The sequence below is a fragment of the Sceloporus undulatus genome, chromosome 3 (assembly GCF_019175285.1).
Source record: "Sceloporus undulatus isolate JIND9_A2432 ecotype Alabama chromosome 3, SceUnd_v1.1, whole genome shotgun sequence".
Lineage (NCBI taxonomy): Eukaryota > Metazoa > Chordata > Lepidosauria > Squamata > Phrynosomatidae > Sceloporus > Sceloporus undulatus.
The window spans coordinates 77,705,405-77,726,837 of record NC_056524.1 but is presented as its reverse complement, the minus strand read 5'-3'; the positions used below and the strand labels follow the sequence as shown (position 1 = coordinate 77,726,837).

At 41.3% G+C, this 21,433-nt stretch overlaps 1 protein-coding gene across 1 annotated transcript in view; it reads right to left on the bottom strand.

Annotated features, from left to right (window-relative positions):
* Positions 1-21,433, bottom strand: part of CFAP47 (cilia and flagella associated protein 47) — a 350,299-nt gene that overhangs the window by 100,011 nt on the left and 228,855 nt on the right. The window contains exons 53-55 of the mRNA XM_042458393.1: positions 20,102-20,280; positions 14,470-14,577; positions 8,081-8,192 (exon numbers count right to left, since the gene is read on the bottom strand). Of these exons, the coding sequence (XP_042314327.1) occupies positions 8,081-8,192; positions 14,470-14,577; positions 20,102-20,280 (399 nt within the window). The remainder of the gene's footprint in view (positions 1-8,080; positions 8,193-14,469; positions 14,578-20,101; positions 20,281-21,433) is intronic.

Here is a 21,433-nt window from a genome sequence, read left to right as displayed (position 1 = left end):
ATAATAATAATAATAATAATAATAATAATAATAATAATAATAATAATAATATAATAATAATAAAAATTTATTTCTATACCACCCTTCTAAAAATCAGGGCGGTGTACAAGAAAATCCATACAATTAAACATATTGAAATACATTAAAACATTGCAATAAAAACAAGCAAACTCATGCCAGCTCAACCAGCTGACGACGGAGGGGTGAGAAAATATACCGGGGGATAGAGTCAGGGGTAAGCCTGCTTGAAAAGATATGTTTTCAAGCCCTTCTTAAACTGGGCCAGGGAGGTGGCCAAGCGGAGCTCAACGGGCAGCGAGTTCCAGAGGTTGGGGGCCAATGTGGTAAAGGCCCTCCTGGTGGTAGTAACTAGTCTAGCCTTTGGAACTCTTAATAATTACTGCCCAGTTGATCTGAGTGTGCGGGGCGGATTGTACGGAGAGAGGCGGTCCTCCAGGTACCCTGGGCCCAAGCCATTTAGGGCTTTATAGGTAATAACCAACACCTTGTATTGCGCCCAGAAGCGAATAGTCAGCCAATGAAGGTCTTTAAGCACAGGTGTTATATGACTGGCCCTGGAAGTACCAGTGACCAGTCGTGCTGCCATATTCTGCACTAGTTGCAGCTTCCAGGTATGGTACAAGGGTTGCCCCATGTAGAGCGCATTACAGAAATCCAATCGAGAGGTTACCAGAGCGGGTACTACAGTTTCAAGGTCACTCCGGTCCAGGTAGGGACGTAGCTGGCGTATCAGCCGAAGCTGATAGCAGGTGCTCTTGACTGTCGCATCCACCTGAGAAGTAAGATGGAGCGACGAGTCAATAAGCACCCCCAGACTGCGTACCGAGTCCTTCACAGGAAGCGTGATCCTGTTCAGGACAGGTGGAACCACCGCCATCCCCGGGCCGGGAGAACCTATCACGAGTACTTCTGTTTTCTCTGGATTCAGGCTGAGTCCGTTTTCCCTCATCCAGCCCATTACTGATTCCAGATAGGCCACGAGAGGAGAGATGCCATCCCTGGTCACTGCATCAGTCGGAGACATAGAGAAAATTATTTGGGTGTCATCAGCGTACTGATAACCTCGCGCCCCATTTGTTTTTGTTTTTATTTTTATAAAAAAATAACTCCAGATGATCTCTCCCAGTGGTTTCATGTAAATGTTGAAAAGCATGGGAGACAAAATGGCTCCTTGAGGGACCCCAGATGTAAGGGCCCTCTTATCGGAGTGCACGTCCCCCAGCTGCACCATCTGGAACCTCCCGGAAAGGTAGGATCGGAACCACTGAAGCGCAGTGCCCCCGATTCCCACCCCTGCCGGGCGCTCCAGAAGGATACCATGGTCTATGGTATCGAAAGCCGCTGAGATGTCCAAGAGCACTAACAGGGACACGCTACCCCTGTCCATGCCCAGACGGAGATCATCGACCAAGGCGACCATGGCAGTCTCAACCCCATAGCCCGCCCGAAAACAGGTTTGAAATGGGTCTAGGTAGTCCGTTTCATCCAAGATCGATTGTTTATTTGCTGATCACTTTATTTGTGCCTCTTTCCCATTGGAAATGGTTTCAGATGCAACTGGGATTATTTTGTCTTGCTTTGAAGCAAGAGAAATGCAAACATTTCGCCCCTTCCTGACATTAGTTTGTTGGCAGTTCTTTTGAAAAGAAGTGATTATCAAAGATGCTCAGCAAGTGAGAACAATGGACCTGAATCACATCAAACTGGAGGGGAGGGATTACTGGGGCAGTGGGTTGGTACAGGGGTGTATCCCATCACTCACAAGTTTCTGGGGAAATCTGTCATTTCTCCCCTTTCCTTTCGTAGGACCTGTCCTACATTCCAACCTTTGACCCAGGAGGAATTCCAAAATGTCCTCCATTCTGGAAACCAAGGTTTGAATCCCCACTGAGCCACTGAGACTGGGTGGCCTTGGTCAATAATAACCCAACCAAGTCCCAACAGGGAAAGAAAGCGAGGGACCTTTGCCGGGGAAGGGCTGCTGAGGTGGGCTGGTGACTCACATCTCTCCCTTCCCTTCAGGGATCCTGGCTGTTGCTGCCTCCAGGCCTCCAGTCTCTCAGCCTCAGAGGATGGCAATGGCAAAGCATCCTCTGAAGAAACTGGCCAAGAAAACTCTCTTGGCTTCCTTTCCCCTGAGGGATGTTGGGCATCACCCCCCCCCCAATCCTGGAGCCCCCAAACTGCCTGCTCCCTGGTAGGCTTGGGAGCTCTGGAGCCCCGGGAAGCAGCCCATGTTGGCACTGATGATGCATACATGCACATCATATGACTCACACACAGACAGACAGACAGACAGATATAAAGACTAGCTAGTGTGAATGACAAGCGTGTCAAAAAAAGACACAAATGCAAGGAATTCTGGAAATAATTTGCTTCCATAGTGGGAAGTAGGTATCAGCCTCAATTGAATCCACAACCTGGTGTCAATATGATTCGCAAACTGGTTTAAATGTAAGTGGGAATGGGCCCGAGGATGACTTGTAGTCGAGTACATACAGTAATAGCATCTTTCCATCAGCATATTTACAGTTAGATAGGGGGAAAAAGGGTAAAGCAGATTGGTAGCTTGGAGTGGTCACCACTCCAGCCCCAATCAGTCTCTGATCGTCCCAGGACCATGACGATCAGACATAGCAGTTCCAGAGCAGGCCACTGCCATGACCTTAAATGGGCTACCAGCAAGGAATGCTTTTTCAGCACTACTTTTTGGTCTGCCTTAGGTGGCCACATGCATCATCTGCACACCCCACCCCAAAGCGACTACCACTCTTTCCTGTCCATCTCTTTCAGATCAAAGATGACTACTCTCTACTTAAAGCAGCCTTTCCCAGCCCCCCCCCCCCCGGCACCTCCAGGTTTTTGGAACTTTAGCTTCCATAATCCCACAGCACTGGACATGTTACTAGAGTTTATGGGAGTTGTCGTTAAAAACATTTGAAGAGCACCTCTTTAGGAAAGACTGTATTAGACTATCAGGATTAAAACTCTCTGAGAAGAATAAATGTTTAGAAAATTAACATTTCTTGTCAAGGTGTTAAGTTGTCAAAATCTTAACACATGCTCTGCTTTTATCATTAATAAGGTTTACATTCCGTAACAAAATCTGATGTGAATTCATTAGTATTGGATTTTGAAATGTAAATGAAAAACATTGCATATATGGTTCCTTGCCTAGAAATAGTTACGTTTCTCTGTCTGGTCTGGCTTCTTTGCTTTAGGAAAGTGCTAGTCAAAATGGTGGTCCCCAGAACAGCATTGGTCTCTGAGCCATTGACTGGCAGTCCCTCACAAGTTTTTAAGAAAGAAAAGAAAAAAACAATTGTGTCCAATGGGCCCAATTTAGTGCCAGTCCTTGGCACAATGAAAAATAATAATTGTCAGTCCCCACATTAGATAGCCCAAGAAGCAGTGAGAAGAAGGGAGGAGTCATTTTGTCATATAACTCACTGTTGAGAGCCTACTCTCCTGTGTTTTAGAGCAAGTTCTGTGGATAATGTAATTCTGAAAAGATGTTCTCCCTATGCTATGGTAAGACTTTTCAAATTAAAAAAAAATTCAAGAATAATCAAAGATAAAAGTAATAATCATATCAATACTTGAAAATGGTACATTTTCTAATAGCATTTCTACACAGCAATACACATGCACGGACCTATTATGAATGCTAAAAAGATGGGTGTCATACAATTTCAATTAGTAACTGAAATCCTCTGCACTTTGAAGGTATTCCTCAAGCAAAAGGTGGCAGCTGGCTGATTACTGAAAATGCTCAAAGCCAAGTTACTTAAAGAAAGATGCAGAAGGGTAATGTTTTAAATTCACATGTTCAGTTTTGAACACTAATGTATTTGAGAGTGAACACTTGCACAAAGTATTTAGGTAATTTATTTTTAATGTGCCTTTACAGGTAATGTATCATTAATAGTGGTAGCACTTTAGCATCTGGTAATGAATTAGAAAAGCTGAAAGTGGGAAGGGTGTATTAAACTGCCAGGACAGATTGTATGCAGGCTACAGGAGTCAACATTCATTATCATTAAGTTTAATCAATTTCTCTGGTAATGATCTGACCATATTATGTATGGACCTGTTAGAGTTCTCCCAAAAATCCATCTTCACTAAGCTAATAATATAATGAAATCAAAGCCACAGTGCTATGAATACAAATAGTAATTTCTGAAATTATTACTATCAGAACACTGACAGCATTTGCTTATTTAATACTCTTTAATATATTTTATATAAATATTAAATAATGAATCAGAAAAATGTACTCTACAGCAAATTAAGTAATGTACAAAAAGGCATTTTATCCGATTATGAAAAATCTGAATTTTCACTATTATTATCATAGCGTTAGAATAACAGATTTACTGACATAAGCCAAGAAAGAGCAAATAACTTAATAGACAAGAATGAACTTAGCTTGCTTCAGAACGTGTACATGTAACTTCCACAATGTAACTGAGACAGAAGTCCTGCTTCTGATTATCACATTACATATTGCTGGTGCAAGAGGGCTGCAAATACCATCTTACTGCATACCAATTGCCAGCAGAACATATTTGGTTGCTCAGTGACGCTGCTGGCTGTTAAGGTAGTTGGTGGGGGGATTTGCAATCATGGCAATAGCACTACAATCGTAACAGTGAATACCAAACAGTTACAAATGTGTAAGTCTAGTTTAGACATTCAAAGCTGCTCAAGAGGATGTCAGCTAACACAGTATCTATGTGGGCAGATTGTGAATGCTATTGGAGGTAGAGCTTGTTTCATCTGATAAATATAATTAACTGGCTGTTAATAAAGATGCCCAGATCCACACTTTATATATCCATGCCCTGGAAAATGAATGACTCCTAGAAGAGATTTGTCTGTCCATCATAAAATCTTGTTGGTTGGGATATTTGACTTAGTAACTGAGGCCATTATCACACATGCCTTTTAAACCGCAATTCCCAAGGGAATTGCTGATCATATAACACCACTTCCCACCCATAGCTGCCCCATTCCCCCAGTTGTCCCTTTTCATTCATGGAGGGAGCCCATGAATGAGGTGTAAATCAGGCAATGCCCTGGTACAATAAGCCATTCTTGGGGCACTTGTGTGATTGGCAGTCATGTGAGGTCACTGTTCCTTCCTCCTCCCTTTCCTTCCTCCCCCTCTCTATGTTTTTCCTTGGGTTTTCACAGAATTCTGGAGCTCTGTAGTCTCAAGTTTTTTTAAAAAAAAAATTAAAAGATTAATGAGCTCCAGAACTGTGTGAGAAAAGTTAGAGTTAAAAAAACCCAAATAGCCCTAAAGGCACAAGGGAAGGATGGTAGAATTAAGGGAGAGGAGAGGAAGGGAGCACGGCGGGGGCAGTAGCCCCAGCTGTGCGACTGAAAAACAATGTGATGACGGCTGCTATAAAATATAAAATCGGCATGTTGCCATTTTATTTTTCTGGAGTGAATGCAGCAAGAAAGGGGCTGTTGCAATAATGTCCTGAGATTCAATAGTTTAAACACTGTGTTTCATGGGTTTTTTGGGCAATGTGGCCATGTTCTAGAAGATTTTTTCCCTGACGTTTCGCCAGCATCTGTGGCTGGCATCTTTAAACACTCCTGAACATTTGAAGCTGCTTTCAGACTGGTTTATCTAGTCAATCTTTGTCAACAGATGGGCTGCAATGAAGAAGTCATACATCTTTTCCAGTTTTTCATGGAGGTAGAATTCAGAGCCATGTTAGTCTGAAGTATCAGTATGCAAAGGGATCTTGCAGCACTTTTGAGACCCTCTGTGCAAAAGAAGTTGTGGCATGAGCTTTGGTAGACATTTGTCCAAAACACACTGCAGAAATAATCCAGTTTGAGACTGCTTTGCCCTGACTCAGTGCTAGGGAATCCTGGGAACTGTAGTTTTGTGAGACCTTTAGCCTTCTCTGTCAAAGAGCTCTGGTGCCACAATAAGCTACAATTCCAGGATTTCCTAGCACTGAGCCAGGGCAGTTCAAGCACTCTAAAACCAGATTATTTCTGCAGTGTGTTTTAGACCTTATTCTATTTCCTCAGATGCATAATGGGGGAGAGCTTATTTTTCTTTAATTATTGTAGCATTAGGATAGACCAAGCCTTCCAAAGCTCATGCTACAACTCTTTTTTACACAGTGAGTCTCAAAGGTGACACAGTATATCTTTTCCAGTGCTTTATAAAGATTGGTGTTTTTTTAAAAAAAGGAAGTGTGGAGAACAAAATCCGTCCTCAGCGTTTGTTGACTAAGGTTCAGTTCATGAGTTGCAAACAAGAATACCTCTAAATCAAGTGAACTTTAGTCTATGAAAGCGTATGCCACTAAAAATGTATTAAACTTTAAGAGGTTACTAAAGCAATTTGATTTTGCTCTACATACAAAAAGAATTAGTCCACGGTGAATATCATTGGCTCCTAATATGGTGGATGGGCAATTCAAACACAACATAATATCATATAGAAAATTTCACTAGATGTTCTGGGGATATACTTTTGGCAGTAGTACTATGTTTTCCACAGCCCCAACAGTTTATAATGCTGACCTAGGGGGTTCTCCATTGTCCTAGAGCAGTTTTTCAGATGTACAAAGGGGAGAAAGAATAATAAAAAATAACCTCTCCCCAATAATAATAATAATAATAATAATAATAAAATTTTATTTATATCCCGCTCCTTTGAGGTCATTATATCCAGCTGAAGAATCCTGCACAAAAGGATCTCCTATCAGAAACTCTGTATCCAAGTCAATAATTTCAGTTTTCTCATTTGTAGTCTTATGCTTGCTGTTCATCTCTGAAAAACTTTAAAAAATAAACATATCTAATTTCTCTTTGAATTACTTAATATTTCAGAATCATAAGACATGAAGCTAAGCAAATAAAATTGTTTTCATTTACTTTATTCAGTGTTTTCAGTTTAGAGTATATTAATCACCTCATTATAACACAAGCAAAAACTGACTTCTTTCTATTATTAATCATTTCACAACTATTTGTGCAAGTAGCCAAACTCTATAATCCTGACTCATTATATTATTTGCTGTAGAAAGATTCTGGAATTGCTTTAACAAGTTCATCCATATTATGGTCAGATCATTAGCCCTGAGATGGATTAGAGTTAATGATAATGAATGTAGACCTCTATAGATCACAGACTGTCTCTGAGGTTAAAAGATTATCTTCTGTATTGAGCTTGTCCAATTTATTATCAGAAGCTTATAGATAATCATTAATTATACAATATTGTAAAAGTAAGCATTGACAATAATTTAGCAAATGCAACTGGTTATTAAAAATGGTTGGATAATGTTATTCTTATATTTTAAGTTCATTGGATGTCATTCTATGGCAACAAAAGACCCCAAACAGGTTCAGGTCCTTCACATTTTGAATGAGAAACAGATAAGATCTTCAATGACAAATTCTATTCGCCTCTCAAGATGTTGTTTTTTTTATTATTATTTGTGGTCTCCATAAGAAGAAACACCCCTTCATTAATAGGAAATATCTGGGTTATGTCCATCATGATTATGATAAAAATAGGTTTATCTTATATCGCTAGTAATTACTTCTGACAAACCCTTGTTTCCAAGATGAAAACTTCCTAATTTCTAGCATCACTGGGTTTAATCCTTCTTGTCTCTATTATAAACCATCTTTGTTGCCAAAGCAGTTGTACAGTCCTGTTGCTTCAGATTCATGTTGTATCTTTTTCTCATATCTTTCTCAAACAACTTAGTTATTGTTTATGCTCCACTAAGATACCTATGTTTATTTCCCTCTTCTATGTTGTTCTCAGTATTCTGCCTTGACTGTTCAAAGCAAATGGTTACTGCATACTTTTGAAACATCCAATTAGCAAACTGTGTCTAAACAGCTATTTATTCCTCAAAAAGCTTTGAATTTGATCTCAGGTCTCTCTGTTCAACTGGATTAGAATGTTTTCTTGCCTTTAATACATAAACCCAATAAAACAAACATTTTTTTTAGGAACATTGGGATTACGAAAGGGCATTCTCATACCTGAAGATAAAACAAAACTTACAGAGGTTTTACCATCTATTTCCATTGAAAAATGGCCTGGATTGCTGTTCAAAGGTTTCACTTCCAGAATTTCATGTGTAGGATTAACCAGAGGAATATACTGGCGAACCCATCTATTAGAAAACACAAACAAATTGTTTGTTATTATATCATTATAAAGTACCTGATTGATTCTGGTGCTATGGAATATTTTGCTAAAATGGGTTTTGACTATCTGAAAAACATTTTTATAATGGTCACTGCAGGCCAATGAATTTTCCCCTTATTAACGTTGGCTTTCTCACATATCTTTAGGAAATATATCTGAGATTTGCTATCTGAAGCCTCATAAAATACATTAACATATCATCATTATCAACTCAAGAGTATCTTCTTATCAATGTAAATTATCATGGGTAGGTTGAGGCCGTAAACAGACAAAGAAATTAATTCCCATTCCTCAAGCTACAGCTATATCAACATTTCACAGAACCATAGAATTGGAGGAAACTTCAAGGGCCATCCAGTCCAACCTCCTGCCATGCAACACACAATCAAAGCACCACTACCCCTGACTGATGGCTATCCAGCCTCTGTTTAAAAACCTACAAAGAAGGAGAATACACCACTTTCTGAGGGAGAGTGTTCCACTGTCGAACAGCCCTTACTGTCAGGAAGTTCCTCCTAATACTGATGTGGAATTTCTTTTCCTGTAGTTTGCATCCATTGCTCCATGTCCTAGTCTCTGGAGCAACAGAAAACAAGCCTGCTCCATCCTCAATATGGCATCCCTTCAAATAATTAAACAGGGCTATCATATCACCTTTTAACCTTCTCTTCTCCAGGTTAAACATACCTAGTTCCCTTAGTCACTCCTCATAGGGCATGGTTTTCAAACCTCTCATCATTTTGGCCACCCTTCTCTGGACATGCTCCAGCCTTTCTGAATTGTGGTGTCCAGAACTGGAAACATTCCAGGTGAGGCTTGACCAAAGCAGAATAGAATGATACTATTACTTCCCTTGATCTAGACACTATATTTCTATTGATGCCTAGAATCACATTGTCTTTTTAGCTGCTGAATCAGACTCTCAGCCTTGGGTGACCACTTGCTTCATTCTGTTAGAAATAAGATTTTGGGGGGATAGTATGAGGATATTTTTTTTCTTTCTCTGCAGGAGAGAAGGCTTTGTAATGCTACCTGTCGACCACAGCAGCCACACCTTAAAATAAAGATCACACAGGGATTAAAGAGTATTTGTGAGTGTGGTATGAGTTTCATCATGGTTTTAATGTTTCCTTAAGGATGTCCTTCAGGTTGCATCAGATACTGTGGGGACTCTAGGATTTGGACTTTATTTCCAAGGTCACTGGTGTTCTGTGACTTGGGCAGAGGCCTGGGTTTGAACTGGAATTATAGTCAACTTTCTCTTTTTGGATTTTTTTCTTAATATGGTAGCATTCCCCGTTTGGGCAGAGAAATTGGCAAACTCTTCTAATATGACAATATGGCATAGTACAGACAACTAATTCTTTATTTTTTGTGGGTTTTTCAGGCCATGTTCTAGAAGAGTTTATTCCTGACGTTTCGCCAACATCTGTGGCTGGCATCTTCAGAGAATGCTGGCATGGAAGAGAGTTGGGTATATAGTTACCAATTCTTTGTCTTTTTGGTCTAGGTGGTTTACACATTTGTTTAGGGCTTTTATCATGCAGTGTTGATAGTATAACATTTTGTTTCTGGCATTCCATGGGGCAAAATGAACAATGGCATCACCAACACTCTTTTATGTATACAGATAGAGCACTTCAGGCAGTTCGCCATGGATGTAGTACCTTTGGATTCTTCCAGACACAATGCCACCAGACCTCTAGACATTTGAAGGGGTGAAATAGGAAAACCATTAGTCTGTCACTTGTCCCAGGCATAAGAAAAGTTATCCTAGGGCAGTGAGAGAACTTGCCTATTTCAGACAGCAACTTTGGGGTGACTGGTAGTACACATTTTACAATTAGGTGTAAATTGTTCACTTTTCTCAGAGAAAAGAGGTTGTCACCACAATCCATTAGAGGCATATTGTCAGCCCTAGCCTTTTATATGAAGGCTCTGCGGTTTTCAGATAGCACCAGTGATTTTAAGCTTCATAAAATGCTGGAGGGGTGATCCAGAGGTGGACAGTAGTCAAAGCAAGTGAACCTCCCTGCAGCAGTATTGAATGGAGTGAGTGGCCTTTGGGCCTGTATCTGCTCTCACATTATGACATTTTGTTGTTTCATGCTGCTTCCCTTACAGCTTCGTTCAGAACGCTGCAAATTAGTGTGTTGGAGATAGTATCTGGGGGGACACTTCTGATGAGGTGCTTGAGTTGAGGGTAGTTCAGCTGTTTAAATGGTAGAAGGTCCTTAATATTCATTTCTTGAAGACAGACTATAGGAGAACTGGCACAGCTCTATGATTGGGCCCATGAATTATGCCCCATATTTGCACTGCAGGAACTTTTGTGGGTTAGAGGCTCTCAGACTGGTCCTTTATTCCATCATGCAGGTAATTCTTCTTATAAAATATCAACACATTGTCCGGTTTGGGCATGAGTGGGGTTTTGGCCATTCACCTGCAGGATAACGACCTTGATTTCCGGAAGGCGAAAACTGATTCTCCAAGCAGTCCATGACTTTCCAATTATTCAAGCCTGATGGCCTGGGGTGCATTTACGGTGGTTAGCCATTCTACCCCACTACGTCTGACAGGGTAAGGGTGATTCACATTGCCTGGATAGGTCCTGCAGATTTGCCATAAGACGTTAAGAATGTACTGATGAAAGAGTTGGAATATTGTCAAATAATATTTCAGAGGCCAGAGCTTTACAGAGCTGACGGAGGGCAATATTTCATTTTGGGGTGATTTGCAACAAGGTGCGAGAGCATCGTTGGCTGGTCTAGTGCGGGAAGAGAACTACACAATGCCATGGCCAGTCATGGGGAGGACTCAGAGGATGACGAAAAGGAACCTGAGAGAGTGCCAGACCCCAGCCCTGCCCTGCCAGATCCCAACTCTTCCCTGCCAGGTCCTGGTGCTGTTGAGTCTCCTTCAGTGGACGCTGTGGATCAGCAGCCTAGCCTTGTTTCAGCAGAGGTGCCAGGCCTAGGAGATGTAGAGCAACAGCCGAGCATTGAAGTTCCCAACTTCAGCCAAAGGAGGGCAGAAAGGGAGGGCCTGCGAAGGCGGCTCTGTGATTTAAGGCAGCTGCAGATGCGGAGTTCCCTTGTCAGAGATTATTGTGCTTTCCATTTAGGAATTGCTGCTTGCTCTGACTTTCCTAGACCTCGTCCCTGGATTCTTGGCTCCTTAAACCTTTGACTGCTATTGAACCTGCAACCTTGGAATGGATTCATCAACCAACCCTCTGGCATCCTCGACCTTGGACTGAACTGGTATTTGTGACTCCTGGAATCCTGAATCTGGACTGGCTTGTGGCTCACTCTATTCGGACAGAGGACAGGTCTGTTGTTCATAAACTGCCTGTTGTCTGCCCAGCCTTGTTTCCTTTGCTGAGCTGCTCTTGTCAGTCGTGCACGTGTGTGTGCTGGCAGCATTCCCAGACAGACAGACATAGAGGAAATAAAGATTAGTTGAACACCTATTGCACATGTTTTTGTGAAGGTATGGTCTCTGGAACTGCCTCTTTAGGTCATGGGACCAGCAGGGTAGGCAAGGAGACTACCCTTAGTACTGGCCCAGGGGCTGTGACCTCTCTTTAAGTCATGTGACTTGTGGAAAAGATTTACCTTCCTTTAGGATTGACTGGGGAGCAACTCAGTATTTGGGCTCCCCTTGGGCTCTTGCGTTCATCCAGGGGAAGTTGAAAAGTGGGTCTGGTGGAGATCTACTGCCTCACCAGGTTGCTCCCCCCTTATGTTTATCACAGAGTTTAAATTAGTCTAAATAATTTAATAAGTCAATAAAGTAGCCCTTATTCAACACAGGTTCCAGTATCTGGTCTCTTTATTCCCATTCTGGGTCAGCACCACTGAAGAGGATTCATACAACTATAACATGCTGGAAAATATAAAGTATTGCAGTATTAGTGGTCACTGCTTCATCATGTATTTCTCAACTGAAGCATGATAGATTTAGAATCAAGGTAGCCCTCTTTCCAAGATTAAATTTTATTAATTTATTTATTCTATTTACATGGCACACTTCTGGTGTGGGCCCAAGGCAGCTAGACAATAGATAATTTTAACGATGCATCTGTTAAAACAGAAATATCAACAAGAGAAAGGGTTAAACACATTTTTAAAAATACATCTTAAGACTCCATAAAAGCAGTAAAGTCCACTATCAGTAAAAGTGGACAAAAATTAATGATAGCCAAAGCATAAATGATGATACCTTTCTCTTCAATGCAAGTCGCTGTCAAGAGGAACTTGTAATTAACTAACTCTTCCAATGGTATGTGATTTACTGCCAGAGAACTGTAATTTCTCTTGATCATCTTGTAACCTTGAGCACTCACAAAAGATGACTGTTTAACACCTTTCTTTTAAAAGAAGACTCTCCCACTGCCATCTACTCCCACCTTTTTCTCTATATGTATCAATTCTACATTGGGCAGCTATAGCATTTATGATGGAAGCGTAATGGTTATTCTTTCAGCTTTTGTATAACACAGGTACTTTGCTTCGCTTTAAAAAAAACAAGAATAAAAAATCTCTCAGGATGTTATGAAACTAGAGGAATATTATTTGAACTGCTAGTGTAGAATCTGTAGTTTTTTTAAAAAAATGCTTTTGAACATTTGAAATTATATGGCAAAAATGTAATCTTCAGGAGAGGCGGGGTGTGCGGATTCCAAAGAAAAGATCACCAAGTCTTGCAACGCTAGGTTTATTGGGATTGTGCTATAATTTCATAATGATTTCAATGAATAAAAATGTGTCTGTCGAATCATATGCTGATTATAACGCCAGGGAGCACAAAGGTGGCTGTAAGATGGAACATGATAAGGAAAAAACGATTGCAGGACAGCACAGTGCTGTACCTAACTGCAGCCTCTTTGGCTTCACTAGGGTCACATTCTGAAAAACAATATGTTTGCATTATCCACAGATGAGAAAAGGAAAGAATGAGTTTTCTGCAGACTCCTCATTTCTACCAGTGAATCATGAGAAAGGTCCAGGTAAACTGACTGAAAGTATATTGTTCACATGATTTCTGCTTCCCTGTTTTGCTGCTATCCATGAAATGTTGTAAGTTGCAACATAGTGGTAATCTTCATCACATAAGTCTGATCTGATAGAGCAGAGTGGGGGTTTTTAACAGCACTTTTGAAGCACCAGTGACTCTTTGTCCTCATGAAAAAGATAATGAAAAATACCCAATGTTTTTCTCTCAATATATATTGTTTCACTTGCTTTCTTGCATAAGCTATATTCACAACACAGCTACCAAGAATTCATTTAGGTAGAATGTCCAAAGAGATGTCAAATAAGTCTTTCTGAAACTGAGATACTGTCCAGCACTTGAAGAAATTGAGATACTGAGCAGCACCTCCTGAATTAGAATTTGAAAAATATATTTTAAGCACAGATTCAGAGGGTGCATTCACACAGTTATATTTGGTAGCAAATGATCCCCTTTTAAAAATTTGTTCCACATTCATTTTGAACATTTGTATCAATTCACCTTACTTATTGGAAAAGTTCCCTTAATTTCCACAACATACAGACTCTAATCTTTTAACTGTTCTTTGAACTATTTCTGAATTGTTTCAGTTACATCAAAGTGAGAATAGTTAGAGTACAAATAATTTTATGTGCTGAGCCAGTGGTGCATCATCCTTGATATTACCCCCTCCATTTTTATGGCATCCAAGCTGTACAATCTTTTACAAGTCTGAAGCAATCCTTATTTTAGAATAATTTGCCCTCCATTTTATTTTTACATTATCATTTTTCAATGATTCCTAGACTTCTTTATACAGTACAGTACAATATGGATTTTCTCAGAGATGCATACCACAGATTTCAATGGAACAAATTGTCAGGTAAATGAATATAGGATTGCAATTTCAGTCTTAATCTTGGGGGGGGGGGGCTTAGATATGGAAGTTCAACCTCCAGTGGTTACTGCAAAAATAATTTCTGCTTTGGTACAGGAAAATAAATGTCTTTCCTTTCTTCCATCTCATTTTTGAACACTTCTTAAGGCACAATCCAATACATATCTACTCTGAAGTAAACCCCACTGACTTCAGAAAGAATTACTCCATTCTGCATTTAGAAGATACGCCTTCTATGTTATCCAGAAAGAAAGAGGTAGAGTGAAAGTGTACTGATAATATAATTACAGTACTGCTTAAACACCTTGTATGAACTAAAAAGCAAAGCAAAGAAAAATCTTATATTTACTTTCCAAGTTCACATTCTACTTCAGGCATTGTTGTTGGCTGAGGCTTCTGTGCTTTCAATTTCAGTGCATACCAAAATTCTCCAAATGTCTCTGACAGGAATATGACACTAAAATTGGAGATATAAAAGAACTTTATGGTTAAGTGGTTAAGATTATTTTGTTATACACGTTGATTCCACTGTATTATACTAAAAAAAAGTGTTCAAGAAATGTAGAAGACAAAGGTGGTCAACAAACTTCTACATACTCTGCTCCAGATGCACTTTCAGATGCAAGTCAAACGCTTGGGGCCAGGATCAGGCCTGCCAGACCAGACAGAGATTTGGTAGTTCCAGCATATTCTCAGGGTAAACAGTCTTTACTCCAGGTCAATTTGACTCCAGGAAACTCTGCAGTAACCACCAGCTGTATGTGCCTCCCTTCCACACTGCAATGCTGTCACTGGTAATGAAAAGCCCCCCCCCCCCATTGTGTCTGATGAGGACACGATGTGCTTGGCCATATAACTGCAGCCAGGCATCCCATTAATGCATCAGATGCAGGAAGGGGGGGGGGGGCTCCTCAGTACCAGCGACAGCACAGAAAGTTAAGGAGTGCATGGCAATAGCATGCCCTGGGTCAGACTTTGTCCTGACACTGATTCTGGTCTTCATTCATGGCTCTGAGCCTTAGTCTTGGCAGCATACTCATCAAAGTATCCAAAAGTAAAAAATCACTGGCTGTTTTTCCTAAAAGTTATGAATTTTTAAAGTAAAAATTATTAAAAATACTACCATGCTTATGTTATTTTTCAAATTTTGTATGATGATGATGATGATGATGATGATGATGATGATGATGATGATTATTATTTAGAGGCCAGGTGTTTAGGGAGCACTCAGCTATTCTTTCGCCATCCAGTCCAACCTCCTGCAGGAAATCTCAATCAAAGCATCCCTGACAGATGGCCATCCAGACTCTTTTTAAAGACCTCTAAAGAAGGAGACTCCACTACACTCCGAGGGAGTGTGTTCCACTGTCGAACAGCCCTGACTGTCAGGAAGTTCCTCCTAATGTTGAGGTGGAATCTCTTTTCCTGGAGCTTGCATCCATTGTTCCACGTCCTAGTCTCTGGAGCAGCAGAAAACAAGCTAGCTCCACCCTCAATATGACATCCCCTCAAATATTTAAACAGGGCTATCATATCACCTCTTAACCTTATCTTCTCCAGGCTAAACATCCCCAGCTCCCTAAGTCGTTCCTCATAGGGCATGGTTTCCAGGCCCTTCACCATTTTAGTCACCCGCCTTTGGACACGCTCCAGTTTTTCAATGTCCTTTTTAAATTGTGATGCCCAGAACTAGACATAATATTCCAGGTGGGGCCTGACCAGAGGAGAATAGAGTGGCACTATTACTTCCCTTAATCTAGACACAATACTTCTATTGATGCAACCTAAAATTGCATTGGGCTTGTTAGCTGCCGCATCGCACTGTTGACTTATGTTCAACTTGTGGTCTACTTGGACTACCAGATCCCTTTCACACGTAGTTTCATTCAGCCAGGTATCACCCATCCTATATCTGTGCATTTCATTTTTCCACCCTAAGTGCAGTACCTTACATTTCTCCCTGTTGAAATTCATTTTGTTAGCTTTGGCCCAGCTTTCTAATCTATTACGGGCATTTTGAATTTTGATCCTGTCCTCTGGAGTATTAGCTATTCCTCTTAATTTAGTGCCATCTGCAAATTTGATAAGCATGCCCCCTGTTCTTTCATCTAAGGCCCAGTCCAGATGGGCCGAAAAGGACACCCTTGTCACGTGCGAGGGGCAGCACTTCTAGACTCCCTCGCCCCTTGCACGTGACGAGTGTGTCAAAATGGTGGCGTTGTGTACAGACGCATAGCATCTGCATGTCATGGCACCATTACATCATGAGTGCGCCAGTGGCGCACTGCGATGTCATAATGGCGTCGCAAAAAGAACCCGCTTTTTGTGGGGGGTTTGGGGTCCACAGGGAAACTCTGTGGTCTGGACGCTGCGGCTTCCCCACGGACTAAAACTAGGCACCGGCAGGCTGCCCTTTTTGGCCAGTCTGTACCCTGCCTCAGTTATTGATAAAGACGTTGAATAGCACTGAGCCCAGGAAAGAACCCTGTGGCACCCCACTCTGCAAGATGAAGAGGAGCCTTTGCTGAGCACCCTTTGGGTTCAGCCAGTCAACCAATTACAAATCAATTTAACAGTTGCATTGTCTAACCAGGGACGTAGCTGGGGGGGGGAGTTTCTGGGGTCCGGACCCCCCCCTTAGCAGGAGGAGAGAAAAGGGCGCTCAGCCCCAAACAAATGCCAGGGAGTGCGCTACTTACTCTCCTCTAGGCTTCAGGAGGAGCAGAAGTGGCTCCCTGGCGTTTGTTTGGGGCTGCGTCCAACAAGCGCCCTTTTCTCTCCTTCTGGCCCTGGCAAAGCCAGGAGGAGTGCCCTTTTGCAGGGCCTGAGGAGGAGGTGCCTGAGGAGAAAGCCCTGGAGGAGAGGGAGGGAGGGAGGAGAGGCTGCATCAGGCTGCATCCACACTAAAGAAATAACCAGGTTGGGCAGCGCTTTAACTCTTTTCTAGCTCATGGCTATGGAATTCTGGGAGTTAGAGTATGTTCTGGGGTCCAGATATCAAGGCTTGGCTCTTTTCTGGCTCCTGGCTATGGAATTCTGGGAGTTAGAGTATGTTTTGGGGTCCAGATATTGAGGCTTGGCTCTTTTCTTGCCTCCTTTTATAGGACACATCCTACATTTCAGACTTCTGCCCAGAAGGAATTTCAAAAGTCCTCATTTTTTGTAAGGTGAGCAGATGTCCTCCTTTTCTAGGACGTGTCCTATGTTTCAACCTTCTGGCCTGGATGAATGTAAAAATTTCTTCCATTTTTGGTAGGAAGACACATGTCCTCCTTTATCCAGGATACGACACACATTTCAGACCTGCCTAGGAGCAATGTCAAAACATCCTCCATTTTACCAGGGTGACCAGACATCCTCCTTTATCCAGGACACATCCTACATTTCTGCCCAGGAGGAATTTCAAAACATCCTGGTTTGTTCAGAAGTGTGCCTTTGCCAGCCTTTCCTTGAGACAGAGACTGTGACTTACTTGTCTAGTGGGTTTTCTTGGTTTGTTCAGAATGTGCCTTTGCCAGCCTTTCCTTGAGGCTGAGAGCGTGTGACTTACTTGCCTAGTTGGTTTGTTCATAGAGTCTGCCTTTGGTGACTTGGGTGTGTGCGAGTGTGCGCCTTCAAGAGGTTTTCTTGGGAGGTTTGTTCAGAGGAGATTTGCCTTCACCTTCCCTTAAGGCTGAGAGAGTGTGACAAGCGCTGTGATGTCCCTTGTGCGCCGCACCATTTGGACATGATGCATGAGCCACATCATTGACATGTAAGATATTTAGCCTTCTCTGTTGGAGAGAATCAGATTTTCATCGAATCCTGGTCTCCAGCGTCATAGAATCGTAGAGTTGGAAGAGACTGCAAGGGCCACCCAGTCCTTTATTCCACCATGCAGGAACTCTCAATCAAAACAGCCCCACTGACAGATGGCCATCCAGCCTCTGCTTAAAGACAGCCCCCAAAAAAGGAGACTCCGCTGCACTCCGAGGAAGGAGTGTGTTCCACTGTTGAACAGCCCTTACTCTCAGGAAGTTCCTCCTAGTCTAACACATAAAGCTATATCCCAACCTCCTATCCAGGAAAAATGTCAAAATGTTCTCCATTTTGAGCATGACTGAGAAACATGAATTTATAGTTTTTTATTAATGTTTTTGGCTTTTAGTTGGGTGTGTTCTCCATTTTTGAACGTCCTACAATTTGTCCTGCATTTTATCGTGCATCATGTCCTACATTTTTCTTACATTTTGTGTCTGGGGGGGGGGCTCTTAGCCTCTCAAAATGGTGGCACTTAGTCTGGACCTTCCCCTTCCCAAAATCCTGGCTACGTCCCTGGTCTAACCCACATTTACTATCTTGTTTGCAAGAATGCCACAGGGGACCTTGTCAGAGGCCTTACTGAAATCAAGATATGCAGCTGTGCATGCATTACAGCTTTCTTCTATGGGGATACAGTTACTTGTGTAATTACTTTGTGATTAATTCCACAACTATTTGTGCAGCCAATTAGATGTGAAAATAATAGTGCAATAAACTGTGCAATGAGTTGCACACCTGAAATCTGTTGAAATCCCCCCTTGCACGTTGTCCAGAAGAAAACACAATTTTGAGCCACTGAATCTTCACTAGGCTAGGCCTGGTTAGTAGTTTCTTGCCATTATGTTCTTTCTGGAAGAGAGGATGCAGCCTTGCAGGGGCATTCTGAGAAGTAATAAAAGCCAGAATGTGGACTGCTGGAGCCCCACACCTACCCCTAACATGCCCTTCCAGCCTTCCTCCACATTCCCACCACTAGTCCTCAAACCTCCTGGTGTCCTCTGCCCCCCTGCTTTGCATGGCAACCCCCTCAACCTGCACTCACCTTGTCATACTCCCCCTCCTCAGGCACACCACATGACAAAGTGGAAGGAAAAAGCTGGACTTCCCTTTGCCATGATGTTCTGTTACCGGTAGTTATGCTGTTTAAATGAGTTTTAAATAAATATCTGGCCAAGTATGGCAGAATTCAGTGGTCTGTCTTTACTAGTTCAGTTTTGAAATTACATTGCAACACTGAAACCAAAAGGGCTACAGTCTTGTTCATTAAGCTATAGCTTATTTTAGTTTCCATAAATTGTGAAACAAAAGATTTACATCTTTTATAGTAACTAACAAAAAGAAATAAAGTAAATATCAATTTGAGGTTCCTGTTTGAAAAAGTGATGTTAACATTAACACTGAATACTATGAAAACAACAACAAAAAAACTGAGTCTAAAAGTACCTAAAATCATTCAGTCATAAATCATATATTCAACCAAATGTCAGCTTTATGAAAATAATGTTTCATGGTTTTAAAAAAGTAAGAAAGTAAACTATTTACATTTAATGTGTGTTTTATCAGCAAGGCTGATTGATTTGTATTTTAATGGATACAATTCCTTGTATTTTATTGTATCTTACTTTATTTAAACTAATAAATTGGATTTGCATCCTAACCACAGAAGAAAAGCAGATTATTAATCTAAAAAAATAAAGGAGAGCCTTTGTTCTGTAGCAATAGTTCTGTAGCTTTGTTCTGTAGCTAATATTAACGTGAAAAAGAGTTGGTTAGATCTAAAAGGGATGGGAAGAATATACCACAATACTTGAAAAATGGTTGAAAACATGTTTCTTAAGCAGTGGAAATCTTAATCAGAACAATCTAGAACTCACAACAATCTTCAATGTTCAGGACTTATTCTGCACACATTTGCCATTATTTTTTGTGTAGAAAACAGCATTTCTGCACAGGGAATGGCTTCTGCTCCCCCCCCCCCCCAATCTGCCAGTTTTGTGCAGAATAAATTCCAAACTGCAAACAGTCTTTCAAAAGTGTGCAGGTTCAGAAGACTTTCTCATAGTGGGAAGAAAACTGGTATTATTATTCATCGTGTCCTTTGGGAACAAAATCAGTGATGAATTACATCCCTAAAATCTGCAGAATCTATTCACACTCACAGCTGCAACAGCTGATCTTACCTTCCATTTGAGCTGCCAGTAACAGCTGGAGAATACTTTACTTCATAGTGAAATGTTTCTTTTGGTTGAAGAACAAGCTTTTTCTCTCCACTAAGTACAGCAGCATCTATGAGTATTACATCTAGTGGCAGAACATCAACTGTGGGATTAGTTATAGGAATACCGATGACAATAGTATCCTAGAAGAGAGAAAGGCAAAGCATTCGTCTTTTTTCTTTACCAAAGATATCAAAGAATGAATATTGATTTGAAGTACTTTTTGGTATGTATGTAGAGAGATCTTGTAGCACCTTTGACACAAGGGAGTTTGCTGCACTGGGCTCCAGGGACGGCCTCAGAACAGAACAAGTGGGGGGTGGATTTTACTGCACACAAGGAAGTCCCTCACTCGTTCTGTTCCCCTCTCTTCCGTGCCCATTCTGTTCCAGAAGGGAACGGTTTTTCTGAACAGTTCTCAAAAATTGCCCCCTCTGGAATGGAATGGGCACGGAAGAGAGGGGAACAGAACGGAATGAGGACTTTTGTGTGCAGTAAAATCCGTCCCCCACTCGTTCCGCACTCGTTCCTGCCCCTTCCGTTCCATAAGGGGTCAGACCAAAGAGGACCTGTGTGGTAAACTCCCAAATGAAAGAAAGAAGTTGGCAGCATTTCCTAGACTAAAGTATACTTCCTCACATGCATTTGGTGGCGAAGAATCCAGGGACAGATATATATATATATATATATATATATATATATATATATATATATATATATCTGTCATTGGTATGTGAGAATGCCAATTCAAATTCAAAATCCTTTGTGTATGGAACTGAAGTGCCAAGTCCAGTTTTAAATGTGGTTGTTTTGAACAAAGGTATTGGGAACTACCCTTTGTGTGTGGAAATGAAATGGCAAGACCAATTTGGCACTGGAAACTAGTCTGTAGGTGAAGAGCCCCCATGAGGATGGGGTAAGATAGTTGAAATGTGTGTAGTGTGCCCGGAAGCCATTGTGGTATGTACTTTTTTTGGTATGTACCTTGTGGACCATACCAAGTGATTCCAAAATCAATTCAAGATCACAGTTTTTCCCTTAAAAAAAAAAACCCTAAATGATAGGTTATTAGGAAATGCTAACTTCCCCTGTACATGCCTAGATATAATTTACCATTTTCACAGTGGTTCTCAACCTTTGGGCCTCCAGATGTTTTGGACTTCAGTTCCCAGAAGTCCCAGTCAGTATGCTCCTTGTTCAGGAATTCTGGGAGTTGAAGTATTAAAAAAATCTAGAGGGCCAAAGGTTGAGAACCACGGCTTTAGAGACCCTGTTAAATTTCCCATCATCTAAGTT